Source organism: Anomaloglossus baeobatrachus, chromosome 3, assembly GCF_048569485.1.
Source record: "Anomaloglossus baeobatrachus isolate aAnoBae1 chromosome 3, aAnoBae1.hap1, whole genome shotgun sequence".
In the NCBI taxonomy this organism is placed as follows: Eukaryota; Metazoa; Chordata; class Amphibia; order Anura; family Aromobatidae; genus Anomaloglossus; species Anomaloglossus baeobatrachus.
In genome coordinates, this window is record NC_134355.1 from 30,194,204 (window position 1) to 30,218,694 (window position 24,491).

General features: G+C 50.1%; 1 protein-coding gene across 1 annotated transcript in view; it reads left to right on the forward strand.

Moving 5' to 3' along the window:
- AIDA (axin interactor, dorsalization associated) overlaps nt 1–2,685 on the forward strand; it is a 42,337-nt gene extending 39,652 nt beyond the window's left edge. The window contains exon 10 of the mRNA XM_075337973.1: nt 1,994–2,685. Within this exon, the coding sequence (XP_075194088.1) occupies nt 1,994–2,090 (97 nt within the window). The 3' untranslated portion in view covers nt 2,091–2,685. The remainder of the gene's footprint in view (nt 1–1,993) is intronic.
- Nucleotides 2,686–24,491: the final 21,806 nt, after the last annotated feature.

The following is a 24,491-nucleotide window of genomic DNA, read 5'->3' on the forward strand; positions in this document are numbered from 1 at the left end:
ACAATCAGTCATACACTGCACAAATCTGGCCTTTATGGAAGAGTGGCAAAAAGAAAGCCATTTCACAAAGATATCCATAAAAAGTGTTGTGTAAAGTTTGCCACAAGCCACCTGGAGACACCAAACATGTGGAAGAAGGTGCTCTGGTCAGATGAAACCGAAATCAAACTTTTTGGGCACAATGCCAAATGATATTCTTGACGTAAAAGCAACACTGCTCATCACCCTGAACACACCATCCCTACTGTCAAACATGATGGTGGCAGCATCATGGTTTGGGCCTGTTTTTCTTCAGCAGGCACAGGGAAGATGGTTAAAATTGATGGGAAGATGGATGGAGCCAAATACAGGACCCATTCTTGAAGAAAACCTGTTGGAGTCTGCAAAAGACCTGAGACTGGGACGGAGATTTGTCTTTCAACAAGACAATGATCTAAAACATAAAGCAACATCTACAATGGAATGGTTCACAAATAAACGTATCCAGGTGTTAGAATGGTCAAGTCACAGTCCAGACCTGAACCCAATCGAGAATCTGTGGAAAGAGCTGAAAACTGCTGTTCACAAACGCCTCCATCCAACCTCACTCAGCTCCAGCTGTTTACCAAGGAAGAATGGGCGAGAATTTCAGTCTCTCCATGTGCAAAACTGATAGACACATACCCCAAGAGACTGCAGCTGTAATCGCAGCAAAAGGGGGCGCTACAGAGTATTAATTTAAAGGGGATGAATAATATTGCACGCCCCAATTTTCAGTTATTTATTTTTTTTAAAAAAGTTTAAAATTAGCAAGAAATTTCGTTCACTTCACGATTGTGTCCACTTGTTGTTGATTCTTCACCAGAACATTAATATTTTTTATCTTTGTTTGAAGCCTGAAATGTGGGAAAAGGTTGAAAAGTTAAAAGGGGCCGAATACTTTCGCAAGGCACTGTATATACAGTGCAGCTAGATTTAAAGGGAACCTGTCATCAGAAATGTAGCTTTAAACCTGAAAGTTTCCCCCTCTGCAGCTCCTGGGCTGCATTCTAGCAGGTTCCTGTACTTTTTGTGCCCCCTTTTAAACCAAATTAAATACCTTTTATAAAGTTGTACCTTTTGGTATGAAAATCTTGTGAATTATCCATGGGGGCGGGCTCTCTGGTGTCCGTTGCTGTCCCCCATTGCTCCATTTCATACATCAGGACGCCGCCCACTGCGCCCGAGGTGCCGCCCATGCCAGGACCGCTGGTGACGTGTGTCACAGGAACGAGATTATGGGCGGCGCTGTGATTGCATCCAAGTGCCTGCCCATACTCTCGTGGACGCTTCCCCCACTGCCTCCAGCGTTCTGTGCCAGTGCTGGCCAAATGAGCTGACGTCGCCTCCGCCTGCTCCGCTACTCCCATCTATTTCCTGCCGCAGGGTAATATGGGAAGGAGGTGACGTCGGTCATCTGGCCAGCGAGCGCTTGCGCAGAACACTGGAGGCAGAGGGGAAAGTGCGGTCACGAGGTTATGGGCGGCACTTGCTAATGACACTCACAGCGCCGCCCATAACCTCGTGCCTACGCACACGTCACTAGCGGTCACACGTGCACACAGTGCACAGTACCGCTACAGTCACACAGCGCATGCTCGGGAACTCGGGCGGCGTCCTGAGGTTTGAAATACAGCGTTCGGGGGCGGCGTAAATCGGCAGGAGGGACAGTAACAGACAACAGGCAGCCCGCCCCCATGGATAATTTTTAAAATTTGCATACAAAAAGGTAATACTTTATAAAGTATTTATTTTGGTATAAAAGGGGCCACAAAAACTAGAGGAAGCTTGCTAGAATGCAGCCCAGGAGCTGCAGAGGGGGAAACTTTCAGGTTTATAGCTACATTTCTGATGACAGGTTCCCTTTAAGTATATTGTTGGTAAGCCCACCGCCATCACATATGTAAAGTATTGGTGATACCAGGATGGGATGTGGCAGTCAGTGGTTTATTTTTGTTTTTCCTTTTAATCTCAGCTACAGGAAACCAACAGACTTTAAACGGAAGAAGCTGCAGCTGCTAACGAAGAAGCCACTGTATCTCCACCTACTACAGACATTGCACAAGGACTGACCACTCTGCCGTCCCCCACCTCTTCTACCCCTTTAGTAGGTTGAGGGGCGCTAAGCTCCACATCCCACCTGTGTAGGAAGCTGCGTTGCGCTCCTCCCCCCTTTTATTGGAGGTTGCGCTCCTCCCCCCTTTTTTTGGAGGCTGTGCCCCCCCCCTGCAGTATGTCTGTGTCCACAGCAATAAGAGCCAAGCAGCCGTGCCCGCGCCGCCCGCCCACAAGACTTTGGTGACTGGTTCACTTCTGTATATAACCCATTACACACCGCGGCCACATCTACTACCGGAAACATTAGTTTATTTTTTTTTTTTTTTGGTTTGTTTAAGACTTTTTTACATTTCTAACATTCCATAATAACCCCCAATACCGAAAAATTAATTGCAATGTAAGAAAATAAATCCTGAAAAAAAATTTTTCACGGAGACTGCAGAAATTTCTGACAGACTGTTAGGTTTCCAGTTTGTACACTTGTTTGTTTACATCCACGTATTGGTCTCATTTTTTACCCAATCACATTTCCCGTATAAAGTATTTTTTTTTTTTTTTTACTTTGAATTGTTTTAGATTTTATAAATGGTTTAAATGTAAATGGTAAAACTGAAAATTTGGGAATTTTTTTGTGTGTGTATGGTCTGTAAAGTTGATGTGATGAATGAAGAGGTCGCTGGGAGGGAATTTGTTGGGTTTGCGGTTAATTTTTTTATAATTTGGCATCATTTTTCTGTTGATTGTGGTAAGCAGCGCTCCAGATAAAGGCTTGTTCACATTTACAATCGGAGTTTTAATTCTACACCACGTTCCAAATTATAATGCAATTGATGTGGGAATGGATGTATCAAGACAATGGAATGTAATGCAATTGATCTGGGATGTATCAAGACAAGCATTGAATCTAGATCCAGAGAGGGGATTATTCCCCTATCCTCTGCCCTGGTCAGACCCCACCTGGAATACTGGGTACAGTCCTGTGCACCACAATTCAAGAAAGACATCGATATATTGGAGCAAGTCCAGAGAAGAGCAACCAAGATGGTAGAAGGTCTGGAAACCATGTCATATGAAGAACGGCTACAAGAACTAAAGAGGAGGCTGAGAGGAGACTTAATAGCGGTCTACAAATATCTGAAAGGTAGTCACAGTGCAGAGGGAACCACCCTATTCTCATTAGCACAAGGAAGTACAAGGAGCAATGGGAGGAAACTTAAAGGAAAAAGATTCAGATTAGACATGAGGAAAAACTTTGACACTGAGGGCAGTCAGGGAGTGGAAGAAGCGACCACGGGAGGTAGTGAGGGCAGTCAGGGAGTGGAACAGACGACCCCGGGAGGCAGTGAGGGCAGATAGAGAGTGGAACAGGCTACCATGGGAGGTAGGGAGTGGAACAGGCGACCGCGGGAGGTAGTGAGGGCAGTCAGGGAGTGGAACAGACGACCACGGGAGGCAGTGAGGGCAGATAGAGAGTGGAACAGGCTACCGCGGGAGGTAGTGAGGGCAGTCAGAGTGGAACAGGTGACCACGGGAAGTGGTGAGCTCTCAATCAATGGAAATCTTCAAGCGGAAACTGGATAAACATATAGCTGGGATGATGTAGGAAAGCCTTCACTCCCAGGGAGTTGGACCCGATGGCCCTTGAGGTCTCTTCCAACTCTACCATTCTAAGATTCTATGATTCTTCTGTCGGTATAATGTTCACATCATCAATTGATAGAGGATAAATCACATCTTGTTGCATAGAAACCTGCCAGTAATTAAAAGATTTTGCAAAACTAAAAAAAAAAAAAACCTCACAATGCCCTGTTCCAAATTATTACGCACAGCAGAATTTCCAAACATTTTATAGGTTGTAATGAACTGAAAATGGTCAGTTGTTGAATTCGCAGCATTAAGAGGTCATGTTTACGGAAATCAAAAACATCCTAACAGCCCAAGTGAAGTTCTTTGCGATCACCTTTTCAGTTCTTGCATCCATTGCATTTGGGGATTTTTTTTGGATCGTTTCTGCTTTAATTTCTTTGCACAATGTCCGAATCGCCTCCCACCCTCGTAGATTTTTACCTGCAGATACTCCAAAGGTTCTCAATAGGCTCGGGATCACGGGAGGCTGATGGCCGCCCTGTGACTTTCTCTCCTTTTTATGCCCATAGCAGCCAATGACTCAGAAGTATATTTCTTGCATCATGAGATGGTGCATTGTCTACAGGAAAATCATTTTGTTTTGTGTAACTTGGTTCTTCTTTTTGTACCACGGAATAAATCGGTCAGTCAGGAACTCCTTTAGCCGAAAAGGTCCACCATCCCTCTCCCCATGATTTCAAACCAAAACATGACTACGCCACCTCCTTTCTTTGTCGCTCCTAATTGGGAGACCCAGACAATTGGGTTTATAGCTACTGCCTCCGGAGGCCACACAAAGTATTACACTTAAAAGTGTAAGGCCCCTCCCCTTCTGGCTATACACCCTCCCGTGGGATCACGGGCTCCTCAGTTTTCATGCTTTGTGCGAAGGAGGCACACATACATGCATAGCTCCACTGTTTAGTCAGCAGCAGCTGCTGACTATGTCGGATGGAAGAAAAGAGGGCCCATACTAGGGCCCCCAGCATGCTCCCTTCTCACCCCACTCTTTGTCGGCGGTGTTTGTTAAGGTTGAGGTACCCATTGCGGGTACGGAGGCTGGAGCCCACATGCTGCATCCTTCCCCATCCCCCTTCGGGCTCTGGGTGAAGTGGGATTTTACCGGTCTCCAGGCACTGAGACCGAGCTCCATCCACAGCCCCTGGAGACTCTGCTGGATATGGAGCTGAGTATCGTCAGGGACAGGCCCTGCTACGTCAAGGTACTCTGTGTCCCCGTTTATATCGCGCCCACACCGCAGCATTGCTGGGTGTGTTAGTGCGCCGGGGACAACAGCGCTGCGCGCTGGTGCCATTCCTATCTACAGCTCTGCTGAGAGGGGGACATGTCTTTGAAACTGCCGCGCCGGCCGCTGTTGTCAGTTTTTTCGCTGCGGCGCGGCTGGGACTTGTGGTGCGCCGGGGACTTCCGCGCTGGCCGTGCATATATGACGGCTGCGCTTATTACTCGAGTCCCCGGCTTTTTTGCGGCCTAGTTTCGTTTCGTTCCCGCCCCCAGGCCTGCCAGTCAGGGGAAGGGCGGGACGCTGTACAGAACGTCAGCGCAGAGGGCTGGAGTCTGCTTTGCATACTCCAGCCCTCACACTGGGCACAGTGGGACGCCAGTTTCCCGCACTTTGTTTGAGGCACGCCCACGGTCCGCCCCTCTTCACAGGACGCCGGCAGCCATTCCTGTGTGCAGTCTGAGCTGGAGAGAGGAGACTGGGAGACCCAGACACGGGATTCTGGTGCCCACACACCCGCTTTTTAGCGGGCGGTAAGCTGCCCTCAAGGGCTGACCCCCACTGGTGCCGAAGTGTATATTTGTATTTTATGCTTGCAGCTATACATTGCACTGTACGGTCGCGGTGATTCTCTCCTATATACCCTCCTAGATTACTCAGAGGATACAACAGCATGTCGACCGCAAAAAGCAAAGGTGCCAAGGCACAGGCTTTCTATGCTGCTTGTACCGCATGTGGGGCTGTTCTACCGGCAGGTTCCACTGATCCCCACTGTGTGCAGTGCTCGGCCCCTGTGGCACTTGCTCGGCCGGGGCCTCTGCTGGAGGTGACCCAGGCAGAACCTCCTGTGAATACTGTCCAGGTGACAGGGACGGAGTTTGCAGTTTTTGCTGATAGATTGTCTGTGACTATGACTAAAATTCTTGAAACATTGCAGTCTAGACCAGTAACTCAGGCCATGGGCACTGTTAACTCATTGCTCCCTGGTCCCCCTCAGTTGGAACAGCTCCGGGATCCGGGGGTGTCACTTACATCCCAGGGTGATGGCTCTGACACGGACGACAGTCCCAGACAGCCTAAACGAGCTCGCTATGAGCGGCCCTCGACTTCATCTCACTGGTCAGGGTCCCAGCAGGGCTCTCTGTATGATGAGGCGGAGGTAGCTGATCAGGATTCTGATCCTGAGACCGCTCTCAATTTGGATACACCTGACGGTGACGCCATAGTGAATGATCTTATAGCGTCCATCAATAAAATGTTGGACATTTCTCCCCCTGCTCCTCTTGTGGAGGAGACAGCTTCACAGCAGGAGAAATTCCATTTCAGGTATCCCAAGCGTAAATTAAGTGTATTTCTGGACCACTCTGACTTTAGAGAAGCAATCCAGAAGCACCACGCTTATCCGGATAAGCGTTTTTCCAAAAGGCTTAAGGATACACGTTATCCTTTTCCCCCTGACGTGGTCAAGGGCTGGACCCAGTGTCCCAAAGTGGATCCTCCAATCTCCAGGCTTGCAGCCAGATCCTTAGTTGCAGTGGAAGATGGGGCGGCACTTAAGGATGCCACTGACAGGCAGATGGAGCTCTGGTTGAAGTCCATCTATGAGGCTATCGGCGCGTCGTTTGCTCCAGCATTCGCAGCCGTATGGGCACTCCAAGCTATTTCAGCTGGTCTTACACAGATTGACACGGTCACACGTACATCTGCTCCGCAGGTGGCACCCTTAACCTCTCAAATGTCTGCATTTGCGTCTTACGCGATTAATGCTGTCCTAGACTCTACGAGCCGTACGGCAGTGGCGTCCGCCAACTCCGTGGTTTTACGCAGAGCCTTGTGGTTAAGAGAATGGAAGGCAGATTCTGCTTCCAAAAAGTGTTTAACCAGTTTGCCTTTTTCTCGTGACCGACTGTTTGGTGAGCGCTTGGATGAAATCATTAAACACTCCAAGGGTAAAGATTCATCCTTACCTCAGCCTAGACAAAACAAACCCCAACAGAGGAGAGGACAGTCGGGGTTTCGGTCCTTTCGAGGCTCAGGCAGGTCCCAATTCTCCTCGTCCAAAAGGACTCAAAAGGATCAGAGGAGCTCAGATTCTTGGCGGACTCAGTCACGCCCAAAAAAGACAGCCGGAAGATCCGCTACCAAGGCGGCTTCCTCATGACTTTCGGCCCCCTCTCTCCGCATCCTCGGTCGGTGGCAGGCTCTCCCGCTTTGGCGACATTTGGCTGCCACAGGTCACAGACCGTTGGGTGAGAGACATTCTGTCTCACGGGTACAGGATAGAGTTCAGCTCTCGTCCTCCAACTCGCTTCTTCAGAACTTCTCCACCTCCCGACCGAGTCGATGCTCTGCTGCTAGCGGTGTCCACTCTAAAAGCGGAAGGAGTGGTGACCCCCGTCCCTCTGCAGGAACAGGGTCACGGTTTTTACTCCAACTTGTTTGTGGTGCCAAAAAAGGACGGGTCATTCCGTCCCGTTCTGGATCTAAAACTGCTCAACAAGCACGTAAAAACCAGGAGGTTCCGAATGGAATCCCTTCGCTCCGTCATCGCCTCAATGTCTCAAGGAGATTTCCTAGCATCTATAGACATCAAGGATGCTTATCTCCACGTGCCGATTGCTCCAGAGCACCAGCGTTTTCTACGCTTCGTTATAGGAGACGAACACCTTCAGTTCGTAGCTCTGCCTTTCGGGCTGGCGACAGCCCCACGTGTCTTCACCAAGGTCATGGCAGCAGTAGTAGCAGTCCTGCACTCGCAAGGTCACTCTGTGATCCCGTATTTGGACGATCTACTTGTCAAGGCACCCTCTCAAGAGGCATGCCAACACAGCCTGAACGTTGCGCTGGAGACTCTCCAGAGTTTCGGGTGGATCATCAACTTTTCAAAGTCAAATCTAACCCCGACCCAATCGCTAACATATCTTGGCATGGAGTTTCATACTCTCTCAGCGATAGTGAAGCTTCCGCTGGACAAACAGCGTTCACTACAGACAGGGGTGCAATCTCTTCTTCAAGGCCAGTCACACCCCTTGAGACGCCTCATGCACTTCCTAGGGAAGATGGTAGCAGCAATGGAAGCAGTCCCTTTCGCGCAGTTTCATCTCCGTCCACTACAATGGGACATTCTCCGCCAATGGGACGGGAAGTCGACGTTCCTCGACAGAGACGTCTCCCTTTCTCAGGCGGCCAAGGAATCTCTTCGGTGGTGGCTTCTTCCCACCGCTTTGTCGAAAGGAAAGTCATTTCTACCACCATCCTGGGAGGTAGTCACGACAGACGCGAGTCTATCGGGGTGGGGAGCAGTGTTTCTCCACCACAGGGCTCAAGGGACGTGGACTCAGGAAGAGTCCACCCTTCAGATCAATGTTCTGGAAATCAGAGCAGTGTATCTTGCCCTACAAGCCTTCCAGCAGTGGCTGGAAGGCAAGCAGATCCGAATTCAGTCGGACAACTCCACAGCGGTAGCGTACATCAACCACCAAGGTGGAACACGCAGTCGGCAAGCCTTCCAGGAAGTCCGGCGGATTCTGACGTGGGTGGAAGACACAGCATCCACCATATCCGCAGTTCACATCCCAGGCGTGGAAAACTGGGAAGCAGACTTCCTCAGTCGCCAGGGTATGGACCCAGGGGAATGGTCCCTTCACCCGGATGTGTTTCAGGAGATCTGTTGCCGCTGGGGGATGCCGGACGTCGACCTGATGGCGTCACGGCACAACAACAAGGTCCCGGCTTTCATGGCACGGTCTCACGATCACCGAGCTCTGGCGGCAGACGCCTTAGTTCAAGATTGGTCACAGTTCCGGCTACCTTATGTGTTCCCACCTCTGGCATTGTTACCCAGAGTGCTGCGCAAGATCAGGGCCGACTGCCGCCGCGCCATCCTCGTCGCTCCAGACTGGCCGAGGAGATCGTGGTACCCAGATCTGTGGCACCTCACGGTGGGCCAACCATGGGCACTACCAGAACGACCAGACTTGCTGTCTCAAGGGCCGTTTTTCCATCTGAATTCTGCGGCCCTGAACCTGACTGTGTGGCCATTGAGTCCTGGATCCTAGCGTCTTCAGGATTATCTCGAAAGGTTATTGCCACCATGAGACAGGCTAGAAAACCATCCTCCGCCAAGATCTACCACAGGACGTGGAAGATATTCTTATCTTGGTGCGCTGCTCAGGGAGTTTCTCCCTGGCCTTTCGCATTGCCTACTTTTCTTTCCTTCCTGCAATCCGGGTTGGAAAAAGGTTTGTCGCTCAGATCCCTTAAGGGACAAGTCTCAGCGCTATCTGTATTTTTTCAGAAACGCCTAGCACGACTTACTCAGGTACGCACGTTCCTGCAAGGAGTTTGTCATATCGTCCCTCCTTACAAGCGGCCGTTAGAGCCCTGGGATCTGAACAAGGTTCTAATTGCTCTCCAGAAGCCGCCTTTCGAGCCTATGAAGGATGTTTCCCTTTCTCGTCTTTCACAGAAAGTGGCCTTCTAGTAGCGGTCACGTCTCTTCGGAGAGTGTCCGAGCTAGCGGCGCTGTCATGCAAATCTCCCTTCCTGGTGTTTCACCAGGACAAGGTGGTTCTACGTCCGATTCCTGAGTTTCTCCCTAAGGTGGTATCCCCCTTTCATCTCAATCAGGATGTCACATTACCTTCCTTGTGTCCTCATCCAGTCCATCAATTTGAGAAAAGCTTGCATTTGTTGGATCTGGTCAGAGCACTCAGGATCTACATTTCCCGCACGGCGCCCTTTCGCCGCTCGGATGCACTCTTTGTCCTTGTCGCTGGTCAGCGTAAAGGGTCGCAAGCTTCCAAATCCACCCTGGCTCGGTGGATCAAGGAACCAATTCTTGAAACCTACCGTTCTGCGGGGCTTCCGGTTCCTTCAGGGCTGAAGGCCCATTCTACCAGAGCCGTGGGTGCGTCCTGGGCATTACGGCACCAGGCTACGGCTCAGCAGGTGTGCCAGGCGGCTACCTGGTCGAGTCTGCACACCTTTACCAAGCATTATCAGGTGCATACCTACGCTTCGGCGGACGCCAGCCTAGGTAGACAAGTCCTTCAGGCGGCGGTTGCCCACCTGTAGGACAGGGCCGTTTGACGGCCCTATCACGAGGTATTCTTTTACCCACCCAGGGACTGCTTTTGGACGTCCCAATTGTCTGGGTCTCCCAATTAGGAGCGACAAAGAAGAAGGGAATTTTGTTTACTTACCGTAAATTCCTTTTCTTCTAGCTCCAATTGGGAGACCCAGCACCCGCCCTGTTTTCTTAGGGATTTTTGTTTTTTTCTGGTACACATGTTGTTCATGTTGAATGGTTTCAGTTCTCCGAGGTTTCTTCGGATTGAATTTGTCTTTAAACCTGTTATTGGCTTTCCTCCTTCTTGCTTTTGCACTAAAACTGAGGAGCCCGTGATCCCACGGGAGGGTGTATAGCCAGAAGGGGAGGGGCCTTACACTTTTAAGTGTAATACTTTGTGTGGCCTCCGGAGGCAGTAGCTATACACCCAATTGTCTGGGTCTCCCAATTGGAGCTAGAAGAAAAGGAATTTACGGTAAGTAAACAAAATTCCCTTCTTTTGACGTTGCTACTTTTTTGAGACATGGTGGTCATCCACTAATCCATCCACCGTTGCCTGGTACTCATCAGAACAAAGTATTTTAAAAGATAGTCTTCGTGTATGTCTGGGACAATGCAGCTGCTTCTGAGCACTGGTTAGGGGCGACTGAACATCAGGTTTATGCATAGCTACACCTTCCGGTTCACGGGACCCCAGCATCTTCAAATATCGGTTTGCATCTTTTTAATGGTATTTGAGTAGCTAGTCTCTTAATCTGATGAATTTGTCTAGCAGAAACCTTCCTCATTATGCCTTTATCTGCACGCACCCATCTATGCTGTGTATGAGCCACTTACACTGCTCACAAAAAGTAAAGGATTTGTCTTTTGGGTGAAATTTCAGGATGATCCTAAAATGCCTCTAACCTTTAAGGCTATGTGCCCATGGGACAACGTACCTGTGTATTTCACCGCGGAAAAATCTGGATTTTCCAGATAAATCCACAGGTTTACGCAAGTATAAACACTCCCCATGTTATCCTATGGGAGTTGGGGAGTGCTGTACCAATGCTGCGGATGTTGCGCAGCCGCACATAACTGCATGTCAATTATTCATGTGGAAATTTCTGCGGATGTCCCGCCTTTACACTAGAGAGAGAGAGGGTGGGATGTCCGCAGATATTTCCACACTTGTTTACCTCAACAAAAATGCTCGAATCCCACAGCAATGGATAGCTTCAGATTCTGGGCAGCAGCTGCGGCAAAATCAGCGGGTACATTGTCCCGTGGGCACATAGCCTAAATGTGATCTTCTCTAATATTTGTGTCTAACTTTTCAATGTTTCAGAACTTTTTGCAAAACTTGTTGTTCTCTAACAAGGAGCATAATAGCAAAATTCACAACAGGCGCTTGCTCAATGAATTGCCCAATAAATTTAACTCCAATTTGAATTGGTATTAAACCATCCTCCTCATCACGCTGGTCACATTCTCATATCATGAGACCAAGATGACATCTAACAATTGATCAGCAGACCCACAGCATTGTGAGACTTCAAGCAGGATGTTCTGAAACGGAAGTGGCCACTGAGCTTAGAGTGTCACCAGCAGGTTGTACAGAGATACCGAGAGACTGAAAGGTCCAGAAGTGGACGTCCTCTGGCAAAATCGCACACTGATGACCATTTCATTGTGAACAATGGCCTACAAAACCAGATGATAAATGCCACACAACTCCAGACACATTTAAAGGAGGTGAGAGACACCAAGTATCATATCCAGACCAAACGAAACTATTTATTTCAGCATGGTACCTAACCACACCTCCAGGCACAGGCGTGGTTTACACTGGACAAGGGACCAATGCGCCTCAGTGCTGGTCACTGATGAAAGTCGATTCACGCCAAGCAGAAATGTTGGCCGCCAATGATATTGGAGACATCAAAAAAAGCGCTGTGCATCAGCCACTACTGTCACCAGACAAGTCTTTGGTGGTGGTGGTGTTATAGTGGCTTACAATGATTTCTAACACCTATATACAATGAGGTCACAGCTCACCTCCTCCGCCTGTACTATAATAACACAGGACCCACCATTTTACAATAGGTGATGTCAGAACTGATCCTGCTTTCCCCTCCCTTCATAATGATATTGGCACACGCACATTAGATGAGATATATAAAAATTAAAATAGGCCAATTGTAGCTACCGTACGTGTGGATTTTCTAAAACAGGAAGTTATTCAAAAACTCTAGTGGGAAAAATTGCTAAGTTTTTAAGTAATAAATAGTGGCATGGAAGGAAAAAAAAAAAAAAAGCTTAAAAAAAAATAATGCAATTCAACACAAAACATGATTTAAATATTAGGTGACCATGATGAAACCGAAGTGATTCTGTTGCGTAGATTCCCACGATCAGGACATGCTGCGTTCTACACGCAGTGTCTCCCCTCCTGAGGATATGCAAGTGTTCTCCGCAGGAGACCGCAGCAGCCCGTGCCTGTGATCAGGGTTGGGTCAGGTGCTGACTTTCAGTCTGTTCTCTGTGCTGAGGACACTTACATAGAACATGACCACCCGCTCTGAGATTCAGGCAGTGACTGCAGTGAGCAGCAATCAGCGGTGACCATTGGAACCTTCAGCTGTGGCCGCGACTAACTTGAGTGACGTCACAGCTGTTCACGGCTCAGTCTCTGCCTGAACCCAACAACGTGCAGTCATGTTCTATGGCACTGCTTTAGGACTCTTTCACACGTCCGTGAAAAACCACGCACGTTTTTCACGGACGTGTCAAAGGTGCGTTTTGCCCTCAGTGAGCCATGTTTATGGCACACGTGTGTTTTCCGTGTGTTATCCGTGATAACACACGGAGAACGGGAACTTTCTACTCGCCTGTCCCTGGCTTCGCTGTCCGTGGTTCTGATCTATGGTCTCCGGTCCTGCCGACTCCCCGCAGCTGCTTCTGGCCGCAGTGAAGTGCAATGAGCATAATGAGCGGCGGTCGGAAGCAAGTGACAGCAGCGGCAGAAATAGCAGCGCTGGAGAAGGTGGGTAAAGTTTTTTTTTTATTTTCTCAGACACGTGTTTTCTCCTGCGCGTGTCACCCGGAACACCTCCGTTTGCGTTCCGTGTGACACCCGTGATGCTGGAGAAAAACGGACATGTCTACGTGTGGAGCACACGGGCACACGGTCCATGGCAAAACACGCATGTGAGCGCAGACCCATTGATTTTAATGGGTCTACGTGTGCCTGTGTCTCCGGTACGTGAGGAAATGGACCAAAACACGTACCAGAGACATGGATGTGTGAAAGAGGCCATATGTGTAGCAGGTTGGAAGCATTGTGGGACCTAGTGTGGATTACGTCAGACCTGCAGGGGTGTTTTTAGGGTTAAAGTGGTGAAAGAGGGTGGCTTTTTTTTCCAAATGAAGGATTATTTTGGTGTTTGTATTAATTTCCATTCACTTACACATTAGTAAAGGGGATGGGGGGGGGGGGGGTTGTCTCGGACACCTTCCATTACTAATTGGCTTAGTGGCAGCTGTGGGCTGTCATTAACTCCTTATTACCCAGATTGCCACCGCACCCGGGCGATCTGGTTTAAGTGACGGGACTGTTGCATCTAATGGATGTGACATTCTGGGCGGCTGCGCCCAATAACCATGTGTCTCCCCAGCCTGAGAATACCAGCTCCCAGCTGTCGGGCTTTATCTGTGCTGGGTGGGTATCATAATATGGGAGGACACTGCAACAATTTTTTTATTTATTTTACTCTACGATAGAGAGCCGCCCATCAGCGTCTGTGATTGGAATAGACAGCTGTCACTCAGCGTGGGGGCTCATCTGACTGCAATCAATTACTGACACAGTTGGGCGGGGGAATCAATACCTTTATTGAATATGCAATGTGTGGCCTGGGAAGTGAATGACTGGCCGTGGGAAGTGTCACAGCCGCCCGGTGAATCGGTAAGAATGTAACGCTTTCTCCTACCCCTTTGCGCCGGATTCTGGTCCCCATAGACTTTATATAGGAACCAGCATCTGGCCAGATACCAGGAATCAATCCCCAGTCGATCCAGAGTCAGCGGGGCATTTATCTGCCAGTCCTCCGAAACGCAGGGACAAAACGCAACAATAATTGACATGCTGCATCTTGGCTGCGTCTTCAAAAACGCAGCTTAAAAAAAAAGATGCACTGTGCGGACAGGAAAATACAAATCTTAAACTTTGCTGGGGGAAGGAAATGCATGCATATGGGTGCATCTTTGACCACAAAACTTCACCAAAAATGCAGTAAAAGATGCAGCGTGTGCACATAGCCTTAGGGTTCGTGCAACCAACGGATTTCTCTTACTCGCGGTTTTCTCGGACAGCACTCGTACCTACGATCGTCCATTTGGCTGTGCGCGTCCAATTTGTTTCCTCAGACTAGTGGTCCGCAGAAAAAAAATAAATAAATCAGAGACCAGTCTTATTTTGATCTGAGGGGGTCAGATCATAAAAGACAATGCAAATCTATGGGTCTGGGGAAAATGGGAGCGCACAGATGAAAAACCGAGCAGTTGAAATTACACGGGCTGACAAAGGACAAAGTTGGGAAAGTTTGTTCCCCCCCCCCCCCGACATACGAGTAAAATTGATACCAGATTAATCAGTCTGTTTCTCTCGTATGTGGAGAAATCGCAATTGCCCTTGGGTTGTTTTTTGCTTAATTTTTAAATGATGGTGAAAAAAAAACAAAAAAAACAAAACATTTTTGTGTACTCACCGTAAAATCGTTTTCTCTTAGCCATCATTGGGGGACACAGGACCATGGGTGTTAGTGTCCTCCTATGGATGGGCAGCATAAGTAGATGCAAAAGCATAGCTCCTCCTCTGCAGTATACACCCCCTGGCCGGGCCAGTCTAGCTCAGTTTTAGTACACAAGCAGTAGGAGAAACAGCCAGTAAAAACTTACCTTAACAGAGGAACATGAGACAAAAAAAAAAAAAAAAAAAAGTCATAACCAAATAAGGTACTGAGAGAACCAAGGCCCAACAGGGCAACAGGGTGGGTGCTGTGTCCCCCAATGATGGCCAAGAGAAAACGATTTTACGGTGAGTACACAAAAATCCGTTTTTCTCTGACGCCTCATTGGGGGACACAGGACCATGGGACGTCCTAAAGCAGTCCATGGGTGGGAAAAATAAAAACAAGACAACGCAACCCAAGGACTAGGAACCAGTCCCAGACAGCCTGGAGCACCTACTGAGAGAAGGTGCTCCACTGCCGTTTGCAGAATTGTCCTACCCAGATTTGCCTCAGCTGAAACCTGGGTGTGGACTCTGTAATGCTTTGAAAACGTATGTAGGCTAGACCAGGTCGCAGCCTTACACACCTGTTCCACTGAAAAAAACCAAGGAGAAAATTGTAGAAAAAATACCCTGACTATAAATAAATAAATTGCAAGTGCTTAATAAACAGGGTACTTAGTATATACATTTTTGCAAAAAGGTAAGAAGCTGTCTCACCTCGTCACGGTGTACCCATCTGAGACAGTCCCTAACCTACTAAAGTTAAAAACATATTCTGTACCTGACTAGTGTCATGTCAAAACTTCAATATGGATGGTAAAGTGGTTGGCTGGGTCCCAGATTAAATACACAGCAAAAAGTGAGAAGCAGTAATTCACATGCTTGTAATGTTGCATGTTTATTGAACATTTGTCACAGCTCAGTTTTTTGGGTTTTTTTTGTCTGTTATCTTGCTTTCATGCAAGTTGGGGGTGCAGCCCTCCTGATACTGAGGCTGAACAATTACCTGCTTCTCACTTTTTGCTGTGTATTTAATCTGGGACCCAGCCAACCACTTTACCATCCATATTGAAGTTTTGACATGACACTAGTCAGGTACAGAATATGTTTTTAACTTTAGTAGGTTAGGGACTGTCTCAGATGGGTACACCGTGATGAGGTGAGACAGTATATACATTTTTGCAAAAAGGTAAGAAGCTAAGTACCCTGTTTATTAAGCACTTGCAATTTATTTATTTATAGTCAGGGTATTTTTTCTACAATTTTCTCCTTGGTTTTTTTCTAGTCTTGAGGCTGCAATTCACATGCTTGTAATGTTGCATGTTTATTGAACATTTGTCACAGCTCAGTTTTTTGTTTTTTTTTTACCTGTTCCACTGAAGCCCGATGCCGAATGGCCCACGAAGTGCCAACTGTTCGCGTGGAATGAGCCCGTAGCCAACTAGGAATGGGCTTGAGTTGCAGGCGGTAGACTTCCTGGACTCCAATCAGTGTGAGAACGCTGATAAAATGGCGCCGGAGCGCGGAGAGGGGGCGGGGCCTATCTCAAAGAGCGGGATCCGGAGGGCAAAGGAGGTATACAGGGGAGGGAATCTTTCCTCAGAGAGGAGTGTCCCTTCCCTGTGCTGAACAGCCGCTGGGCGGAGCCGCACTGTCCCTCTGCATGATTGGCATGCAGGGGCAGTGAAAACGAAAGTAGGCCTCAAACGAAGCCGGGGCCTAAATTTAACAATGTGGCCGGCGCGCAGGCACCATCGGCGCGGTTCTCCGGTGAAAACCAGAGAACCGGCCGGAAAGTCAGCATAGTTACATAGCACACTCTCCCCAACAATAAAGTACAAGGGACCCCCTGATAACCACGTCTCAGATACTTAGCTTGTGAGACGCAGGGCCAGGTCCCTGAGGGATGAGTGCTCCGTCCGGTAGGATCCAAAAGGGGCTGCGGATGGAGACCGGTCTCCTGCAAGGCAGTGAGAACCGTGCTGGCTCCCACTTCAAGCCAGAGCCCGAGGGGATGGTGAAGGAGCGCGGCATGAAGGGCTCCAGCCCTGAAATCAACCTTAACAGCACCGCCGACACAGTGGGGTGAGAAGGGACATGCCGGGAGTCCAGGCTTGGACCTGCTTTTCTTCAAAAACTTTCCAAAAATCAAAATCAGATGAGAATGCATGTGTGGATGTGTGCCTCCTGAACACAAAGCATTGAACTGGCTATATTTGGTTATCCAGGGGGTGTATATGCTAGGAGGGAGGAGCTACACTTTTTAGTGTAGTACTTTGTGTGTCATCCGGAGGCAGAAGCTATACACCCCATGGTCTGGGTCTCCCATAAGGAACGATGAAGAAAGGAAGATTTTCCACGTACGGTGGTAAATGCGGGATGAAGTAGGCTTTCGGGCGCTGATCATGGTGGAGATAACCGCGGGGGAGAATCCTGCTCTTGTTAATACCCAGGTCTCAATGGCCATGCCGTCAGCTTCAGGGCTCTGGAGTTCTGATGGGAAATGGGCTCTTGTGTCACCAAATCTGGGATGTCTGGAAGGCACCACGGTACGTCTGCGAGCATTTATTCTAATTCTGCGTACCAGGGGCGCCTGGGCCGAACTGGCGCTATCAGTATCATCGGGACTCCCTCTACCTTGATTTGCCTGATTACCCGCGGCAGCAGAGGTAGGGGTGGAAATATGTAAGGCAGGTGGAAGTGGAGCCAGGAGCAGACTAAAGCATCCGCGCCGATGGACTGCGGATCGCGTGACCTGGCTATGAACACGGGTACCTTTGCGTTCAACATTGAGGCCATTAGATCCACGTCTGGTGCACCCCAGAGAGTGCAGATGTGTAGGAACACTTCTGGGTGGAGAGACCACTCTCCGGCGGCCAGGGATGAGGACCGAAGCCACCAGCGGAGTGCGTACCTGACTGAGGGCGTCAGGTGAAGATGTCTGTCCGGGGAGAAGGGGCTCTTGTCCCAGGCCGCTAGAAGGGCTAGCTGCAGTTGAGCAAAGAGTACTCCTTCCATAGCCGCCACCATCTTGCCAAGCACCTTCATGCTGAATCGATTGGAGCGAGACGGAGGACGTAGAAGGCAGCGTAACGCTCGTTGAAGAGCGATCGCCTTGTCCAGGGGGAGATAGATCAAGCCCCGACGGGTGTCCAGGGAAATGCCCAGGAAGGTGAAGGACCGTGATGGGATCGGGAATGATTTGTCTAGATTCACTAGCCGCCCTAAGCGGGATAGGGTGTCCACAGTGATCTGTACGCTGGTTGAGCAGTCGCGGAAGGAGGGGACCTTGATGAGGAAGTCGTCCAAGTAAGGGAGAACGACTACTCCCCTGGCGTGAAGAACGCTCATGGCGGCCGTCATGACTTTGGTGAAGACCCTTGGTGCGGTGGCAAGGCCGAAGGGTAGAGCTACGAATTGAAAGTGGGAGTCCTGAACTGCGAAGCAGAGGAACTTTTGGTGATCTGGAGCGATGGGTATGTGCAGGTACGCGTCCTTGATGTCTAAGGCGAGGAATTCCCCTTCAACCATGGATGCAATAATGGACCTTAGGGACTCCATTCTGAATCTCCGTACGTCCACATGTTTGTTCAGGTGTTTGAGGTCCAGGATGAGTCGAACTAACCCATCCTTTTTGGGGACCACAAAGAGGTTGGAATAAAAACCCCTGAACGTCACGTCGTCCGGGACAGGTATTATCACTCCTGCTGTTTGGAGCGAGTGAATTGCTGAGAAAAAAGCTTCGCGTCGTTTGAGACTTTAGGGGGTTTGAGAGAAAGAACCGACTCGGGGGTCGGGTCCTGGTAACCGGAAGACACAAGGTCTCACACCCATTTGTCGTCTGAGGCGGCAGCCCAGATGTGTTGAAAAAAGCCGCAGTCGACCTCCTACAATGAGTGTGTCTTCCGGGGCGCCGAAGGAGTCATGAGGGGAGAAAACATCGTGGACGAGTCTCCCTAGTCCTGGACTGTTTCGGTCTAGGCTGCCATGACGAAGTGGGTTTCGGGGAGAGCCGAGAAGGTCGGTCCCTGCGTAGTCTGCCGCTGGCGGCGGGGACAGCACGGGATGTCGACCACCCAATGAGTTCCGAAGGAGCGCAACGAGGACTGTGGACGCCTGGTGAAGGTCGTCCTGGCCTTCAGGTGGGGAAGGGAGGTACTCTTTCCTCCCGTGGCGTCAGAAATGAGCTTGTCCAGACGTTCGCCAAAAAAAAAAAAAAAAAAATCAGTCTGGAAAAAAGGGAAGGCCCGCGAGAGACTTCTTGGAGACAGAGTCCGCTCGCCATTGTCAGAGCCAGAGAGCTCTACGGATGGCTATGGTATTTGAGGCGGCAAACGCTGCGCAGGTAGCAGCGTCCATGGAGGCCTGCATGAGGTACTCCGCCGCAGCGGTAATTTGAGCTGTTACCTCTGTGAAGGTATGAGGGAACTGGGATTCGTCAAGCGAAGTGTTAAGGGATTCTGCCCAGTCCGAGATCGCCTTTGCGACCCACAGAGGCAAAGGAGGGCGAGAGGGAGGAACCCGCGGCCCCCAAAGCAGAGCGGACGAGGTGCTCCACCTGCCTGTCTGAGCGACTTTGTGGCAATGCGGGAGACCGGGGGGGGGGGGTGGCGGATCGGCCCAGCCCTTAGGGGCAGGTGAGGCAAAAGGGTACCGGGACTCCATGAGTTTTCGGTTACCGAAGCGCCTGTCAGGCTTCTCCCTTTGCTTTGTGAGAATATCCTGAAACTCTGGTGATCAGCGAAAGCCTTTTGGGGTTTCCTTGCCCTCTTAAAAGGAGACCGCATGGTCAGTGATAGTGGATGGGGGATCCTCCACATGCAGAGTTTGGTTGATTGCTGCTATAAGAGAGTCTATTGCAGTTTGATCATCTGGGGAGGCTGAAACCAAGGAATCCTCTTGGTATAAACAGCATTCTCCCTCCTCCAGCTCTTCAGAAGCCGTGGAGCGTGTGGGAGAGCCTGCCCTGTGTGCTCCTGAGGGAGAGCCCGCTGGAGACACCCGGCCGTGTGCTCTTTTCCGGATCCCTGCAACCGGTGAAGCATGTGCCCGGATTACCGTAGAAGGATCCTCCATAGGGGGTATCCTCAGGCTACGTTCCGTCCAGGGACCCCGAAGGGTGTGGAGGACGACATTGCATAGCCAGCACCAGGTTCTGTGACAGTTTTTCCATGGATTGAGACAAACTGTGTCCATTCCGGTGGGCTGGGAGCCCTAGGCTCTGGGCTGACGGTTGCGGTGGTGGTGACAGGGGGGTCTTGGGGGGCTATAGGGGCACAGGACTCAGAGAGAAGAGACCCTCCTCCTGTCTTTACGTGGTAGCTCAGCGTGGCAGGCAGTGCAGGCTGAATAATAGACTATGTGGGCCTTAGCACTCTTAGTGCCCTTAGATTTCTGCATGTTCCTAATAGGAGTATGCCAGGAGGGGGAGCAATGCTCAGCAGAGCTACAATTGAAGCAAGCACCTCACCAGAATCAGCCAATGGCCCTGTCCTCAGGAAGGATTAAGCTCTACGGAGATCTTAGCATGCTTTTCGGGAGGGGGGGGGGGGCTTATCGCAGCCACGGGCCAAGAGCGGGAAGATGAGTCAGTGTGCCCCCCCTGCTGTGGGTAGTAAAAAAAATGGCGGGAAGGGAGCTTCTGATAGTTTTCCTCCCTCTCCCTCCAGTCAGCACACAGCTTGTCACTGGTGGTTATCAGCCGGCTTTTCTGGTAGAGCAAATAAACAGAGCAAATAAAACAGCGTGAGCAAATAAAACAGTCCCTGAGCCCTGGGCCCTCCCCCTGCCACCAGGAAATTATCTGCAGGACTTTCTGCAAACAGCAATCTTCCCCCTCCTCCAGCCAGCAAGCTAGAGAAAAGTTAACACTGTGTGCAGGATCCTTCCTCCTTGCACATAATAAACACTGTAAATGTCCTGGGAGCCTTGCCTGCATTGTCTTTTCTCCCTTTATCTGGGAAACCAGTCAGGGGGGATCTCACCTTAAAACACTGCTTTCCAGGCAGTGAAAATAGCAGAGTCAGCTTGCTGTGTCGTCGTCATATTAAACTCAGAGCCTGCAAAGAGGGGCTGAGGAATTGGGCTATAGGGGCACAGGCCTCTACCCTGGGCTTTGGAAAATCTGTGTCTGTGGAACCAGTCGTCCAGCCCAGGATCCAGCGTCGCGGGAGGGGGTACGTGGAGGCGACACTCCACGTTCCCGCCCGTTGATGGTAGTGGGAGATCGGTCCCAAAAGGAAACAGTCGCCCTCAAAAAATAACAAACCTTAAAAGGAAGTGCCTCCTACAGACACTAAGCTAAAACGGAGTTTGCCTGGCCCGGCCAGGGGGTGTATACTGCAGAGGAGGAGCTATACTTTTGCATCTACTTAGTGTCCTCCTATGGATAGGCAGCAATAACACCCATGGTCCTGTGTCCCCCAATGAGGCGTCAGAGAAAAAAAAACAAACTCATGAATATATCCTCGGATTTACTCTTTAGTCTCTAAACCTTATCATATACCGTATTTTCCAGAATATAAGACGCACTTTTTTCCCTCAAAACTGGGGGGGAAGAAGGGAATTTTGTTTACTTACCGTAAATTCCTTTTCTTCTAGCTCTAATTGGGAGACCCAGACAATTGGGTGTATAGCTACTGCCTCCGGAGGCCACACAAAGTATTACACTTAAAAGTGTAAGCCCCCTCCCCTTCTGCCTATACACCCTCCGTGGGATCACGGACTCCTCAGTTTTAGTGCAAAAGCAAGAAGGAGGAAAGCCAATAAACTGGTTTAAGTAAATTCAATCCGAAGGAATATCGGAGAACTGAAACCATTCAACATGAACAACATGTGTATACAAAAAAACAGGGCGGGTGCTGGGTCTCCCAATTAGAGCTAGAAGAAAAGGAATTTACGGTAAGTAAACAAAATTCCCTTCTTCTTTGTCGCTCTATTGGGAGACCCAGACAATTGGGATGTCCAAAAGCAATCCCTGGGTGGGTAAAATAATACCTCGTAATAGAGCCGTAAAACGGCCCCTTCCTACAGGTGGGCAACCGCCGCCTGAAGGACTCGTCTGCCTATGCTGGCATCCGCCGAAGCATAGGTATGCACCTGATAGTGTTTCGTGAAAGTGTGGAGGCTGGACCAGGTAGCCGCCTGACACACAAGCTGAGCCGTAGCCTGGTGTCTCAAGCCCGGGACTCATACACAGCTGTGGTAGAATGGACCTTCAGCCCTGAGGGAACCGTAAGCCCAGCAGAACGATAAGCTCGAGAATTGGTTCCTTGATCCACCGAGCCAGGCTTGATTTGGAAGCCTGCGACCCTTTACGCTGGCTAGCGACAAGGACAAGAGTGCATCCGAGCGGCGCAGGGACGCCGTACGATCGATGTAGAGTCTGAGTGCTCTCACTAGATCTAATCAAGTGCAAATCCTTTTCACATTGGTGAACTGGATAAAGACAAACAGAGGGTACGGGGATACCCTGATTGAGATGAAAGGGGGGATACCCCCTTAGGGGGAAATTCTGGAACCAGACGCAGAACCCCTTGACCTGGTGAGACACCGGGAAGAGGGCTTTGCACGACAATGCTGCCCCGACAGACACTCTCCTAAGTGAAGTGACTGCTCCTAGGAAAACCACTTTCTGCGAAAGATGTGAGAGAAAAAATCCCTCATAGGCTCGAATGGTGGTTTCTGAAGAACCATCAGCACCCTGTTCAAATCACAGGGTTCTAACAGCCGTTTGTAAGGAGAGACTAAGCGGCAAACCCCCTGCAGGAACGTGCGTACCTGAGGAAGTCTTGCTAGGCGCTTCTGAAAAAAATACAGAGAGCGCTGAGATTTGTCCATTAAAGGAGCAGAGCGACAAACCTTTTTCCAACCGAATTGCAGGAAGGAAAGAAAGTAGGCAAGGCAATTGGCCAGGGAGAAACTCCCTGAGCAGAGCACCAAGATAAGAATATCTTCCACGTTCTGTGGTAGATCTTGGCAGATGTGGGTTTTCTGGCCTGTCTCATAGTGGCAATGACCTCTTGAGATAACCCTGCAGATGCTAGGATCCAGGACTCAATGGCCACACCGTCAGGTTGAGGGCCGCAGCATTCCGATGGAAAAACGGCCCTTGAGACAGCTAGTCTGGTCGGTCTGGTAGTGCCCACGGTTGGCCTACCGTGAGATGCCACAGATCCGGGTACCACGACCTCGTTGGCCAGTCTGGAGCGACGAGGAGGGCGCGGCGGCAGTCGGACCTGATCTTGCGCAGCACTCTGGGCAACAGTGCCAGAGGTGGGAACACATAAGGTAGCCGGAACTGCGACCAATCTTGAACTAAGGCGTCCGCCGCCAGAGCTCGGTGATCGTGAGACCGTGCCATGAAAACCGGGACCTTGTTGTTGTGCCGGGACGCCATTAGGTCGACGTCCGGCATCCCCCAGCGGCGACAGATCTCCTGAAACACGTCCGGGTGAAGAGACCATTCTCCTGCGTCCATACCCTGGCGACTGAGGAAGTCTGCTTCCCAGTTTTCTACGCCCGGGATGTGAACTGCGGATATGGTGGATGCCATGTCTTCCACCCCCGTCAGAACCCGCCGGACTTCGTGGAAGGCTTGCCGACTGCGTGTTCCTCCTTGGTGGTTGATGTATGCCACCGCTGTGGAGTTGTCCGACTGGATTCGGATCTGCTTGCCTTCCAGCCACTGCTGGAAGACTTGTAGGGCAAGATACACTGCTCTGATTTCCAGAACATTGATCTGAAGGGTGGACTCTTGCTGAGTCCACGTACCTTGAGCCCTGTGGTGGAGAAAAACTGCTCCCCACCCTGATAGACTTGCGTCTGTCGTGACCACCGCCCAGGATGGGGGTAGGAAGGACTTTCTTTTTGACAATGAGGTGGGAAGCAGCCACCACCGAAGAGATTCCTTGGCCGCCTGAGAAAGGGGGACGTTCCTGTCGATGGACGTCGACTTCCCGTTCCCTTGGCGGAGAATGTCCCATTGTAGTGGACGCAGATGAAACTGCGCGAAAGGGACTGCCTCCATTGTTGCTACCATCTTCCCTAGGAAGTGCATGAGGCGCCTCAAGGGGTGCGACTGGCCTTGAAGGAGAGATTGCACCCCTGTCTGTAGTGGACGCTGTTTGTCCAGCGGAAGCTTCACTATCGCTGAGAGAGTATGAAAACTCCATGCCAAGATATGTTAGCGATTGGGTCGGGGTCAGATTTGACTTTGAAAAGTTGATGATCCCCCCGAAACTCAGGAGAGTCTCCAGCGGAACGTTCAGGCTGTGTTGGCATGCCTCTTGAGAGGGTGCCTTGACAAGTAGAACGTCCAAGTAAGGGATCACAGAGTGACCCTGAGAGTGCAGGATTGCTACTACTGCTGCCATGACCTTGGTGAAGACCCGTGGGGCTGTCGCCAGCCCGAAAGGCAGAGCTACGAACTGAAGGTGTTCGTCTCGTATAACGAAGCGTAGAAAAACGCTGGTGCTCTGGAGCAATCGGCACGTGGAGATAAGCATCCTTGATGTCTATTGACGCTAGGAAATCTCCTTGAGACATTGAGGCGATGACGGAGCGGAGGGATTCCATCCGGAACCGCCTGGTTTTTACGTGCTTGTTGAGCAGTTTTAGGTCCAGAACGGGACGGAAAGACCCGTCCTTTTTTGGCACCACAAACAAATTGGAGTAAAAACCGTGACCTTGCTCCTGAAGAT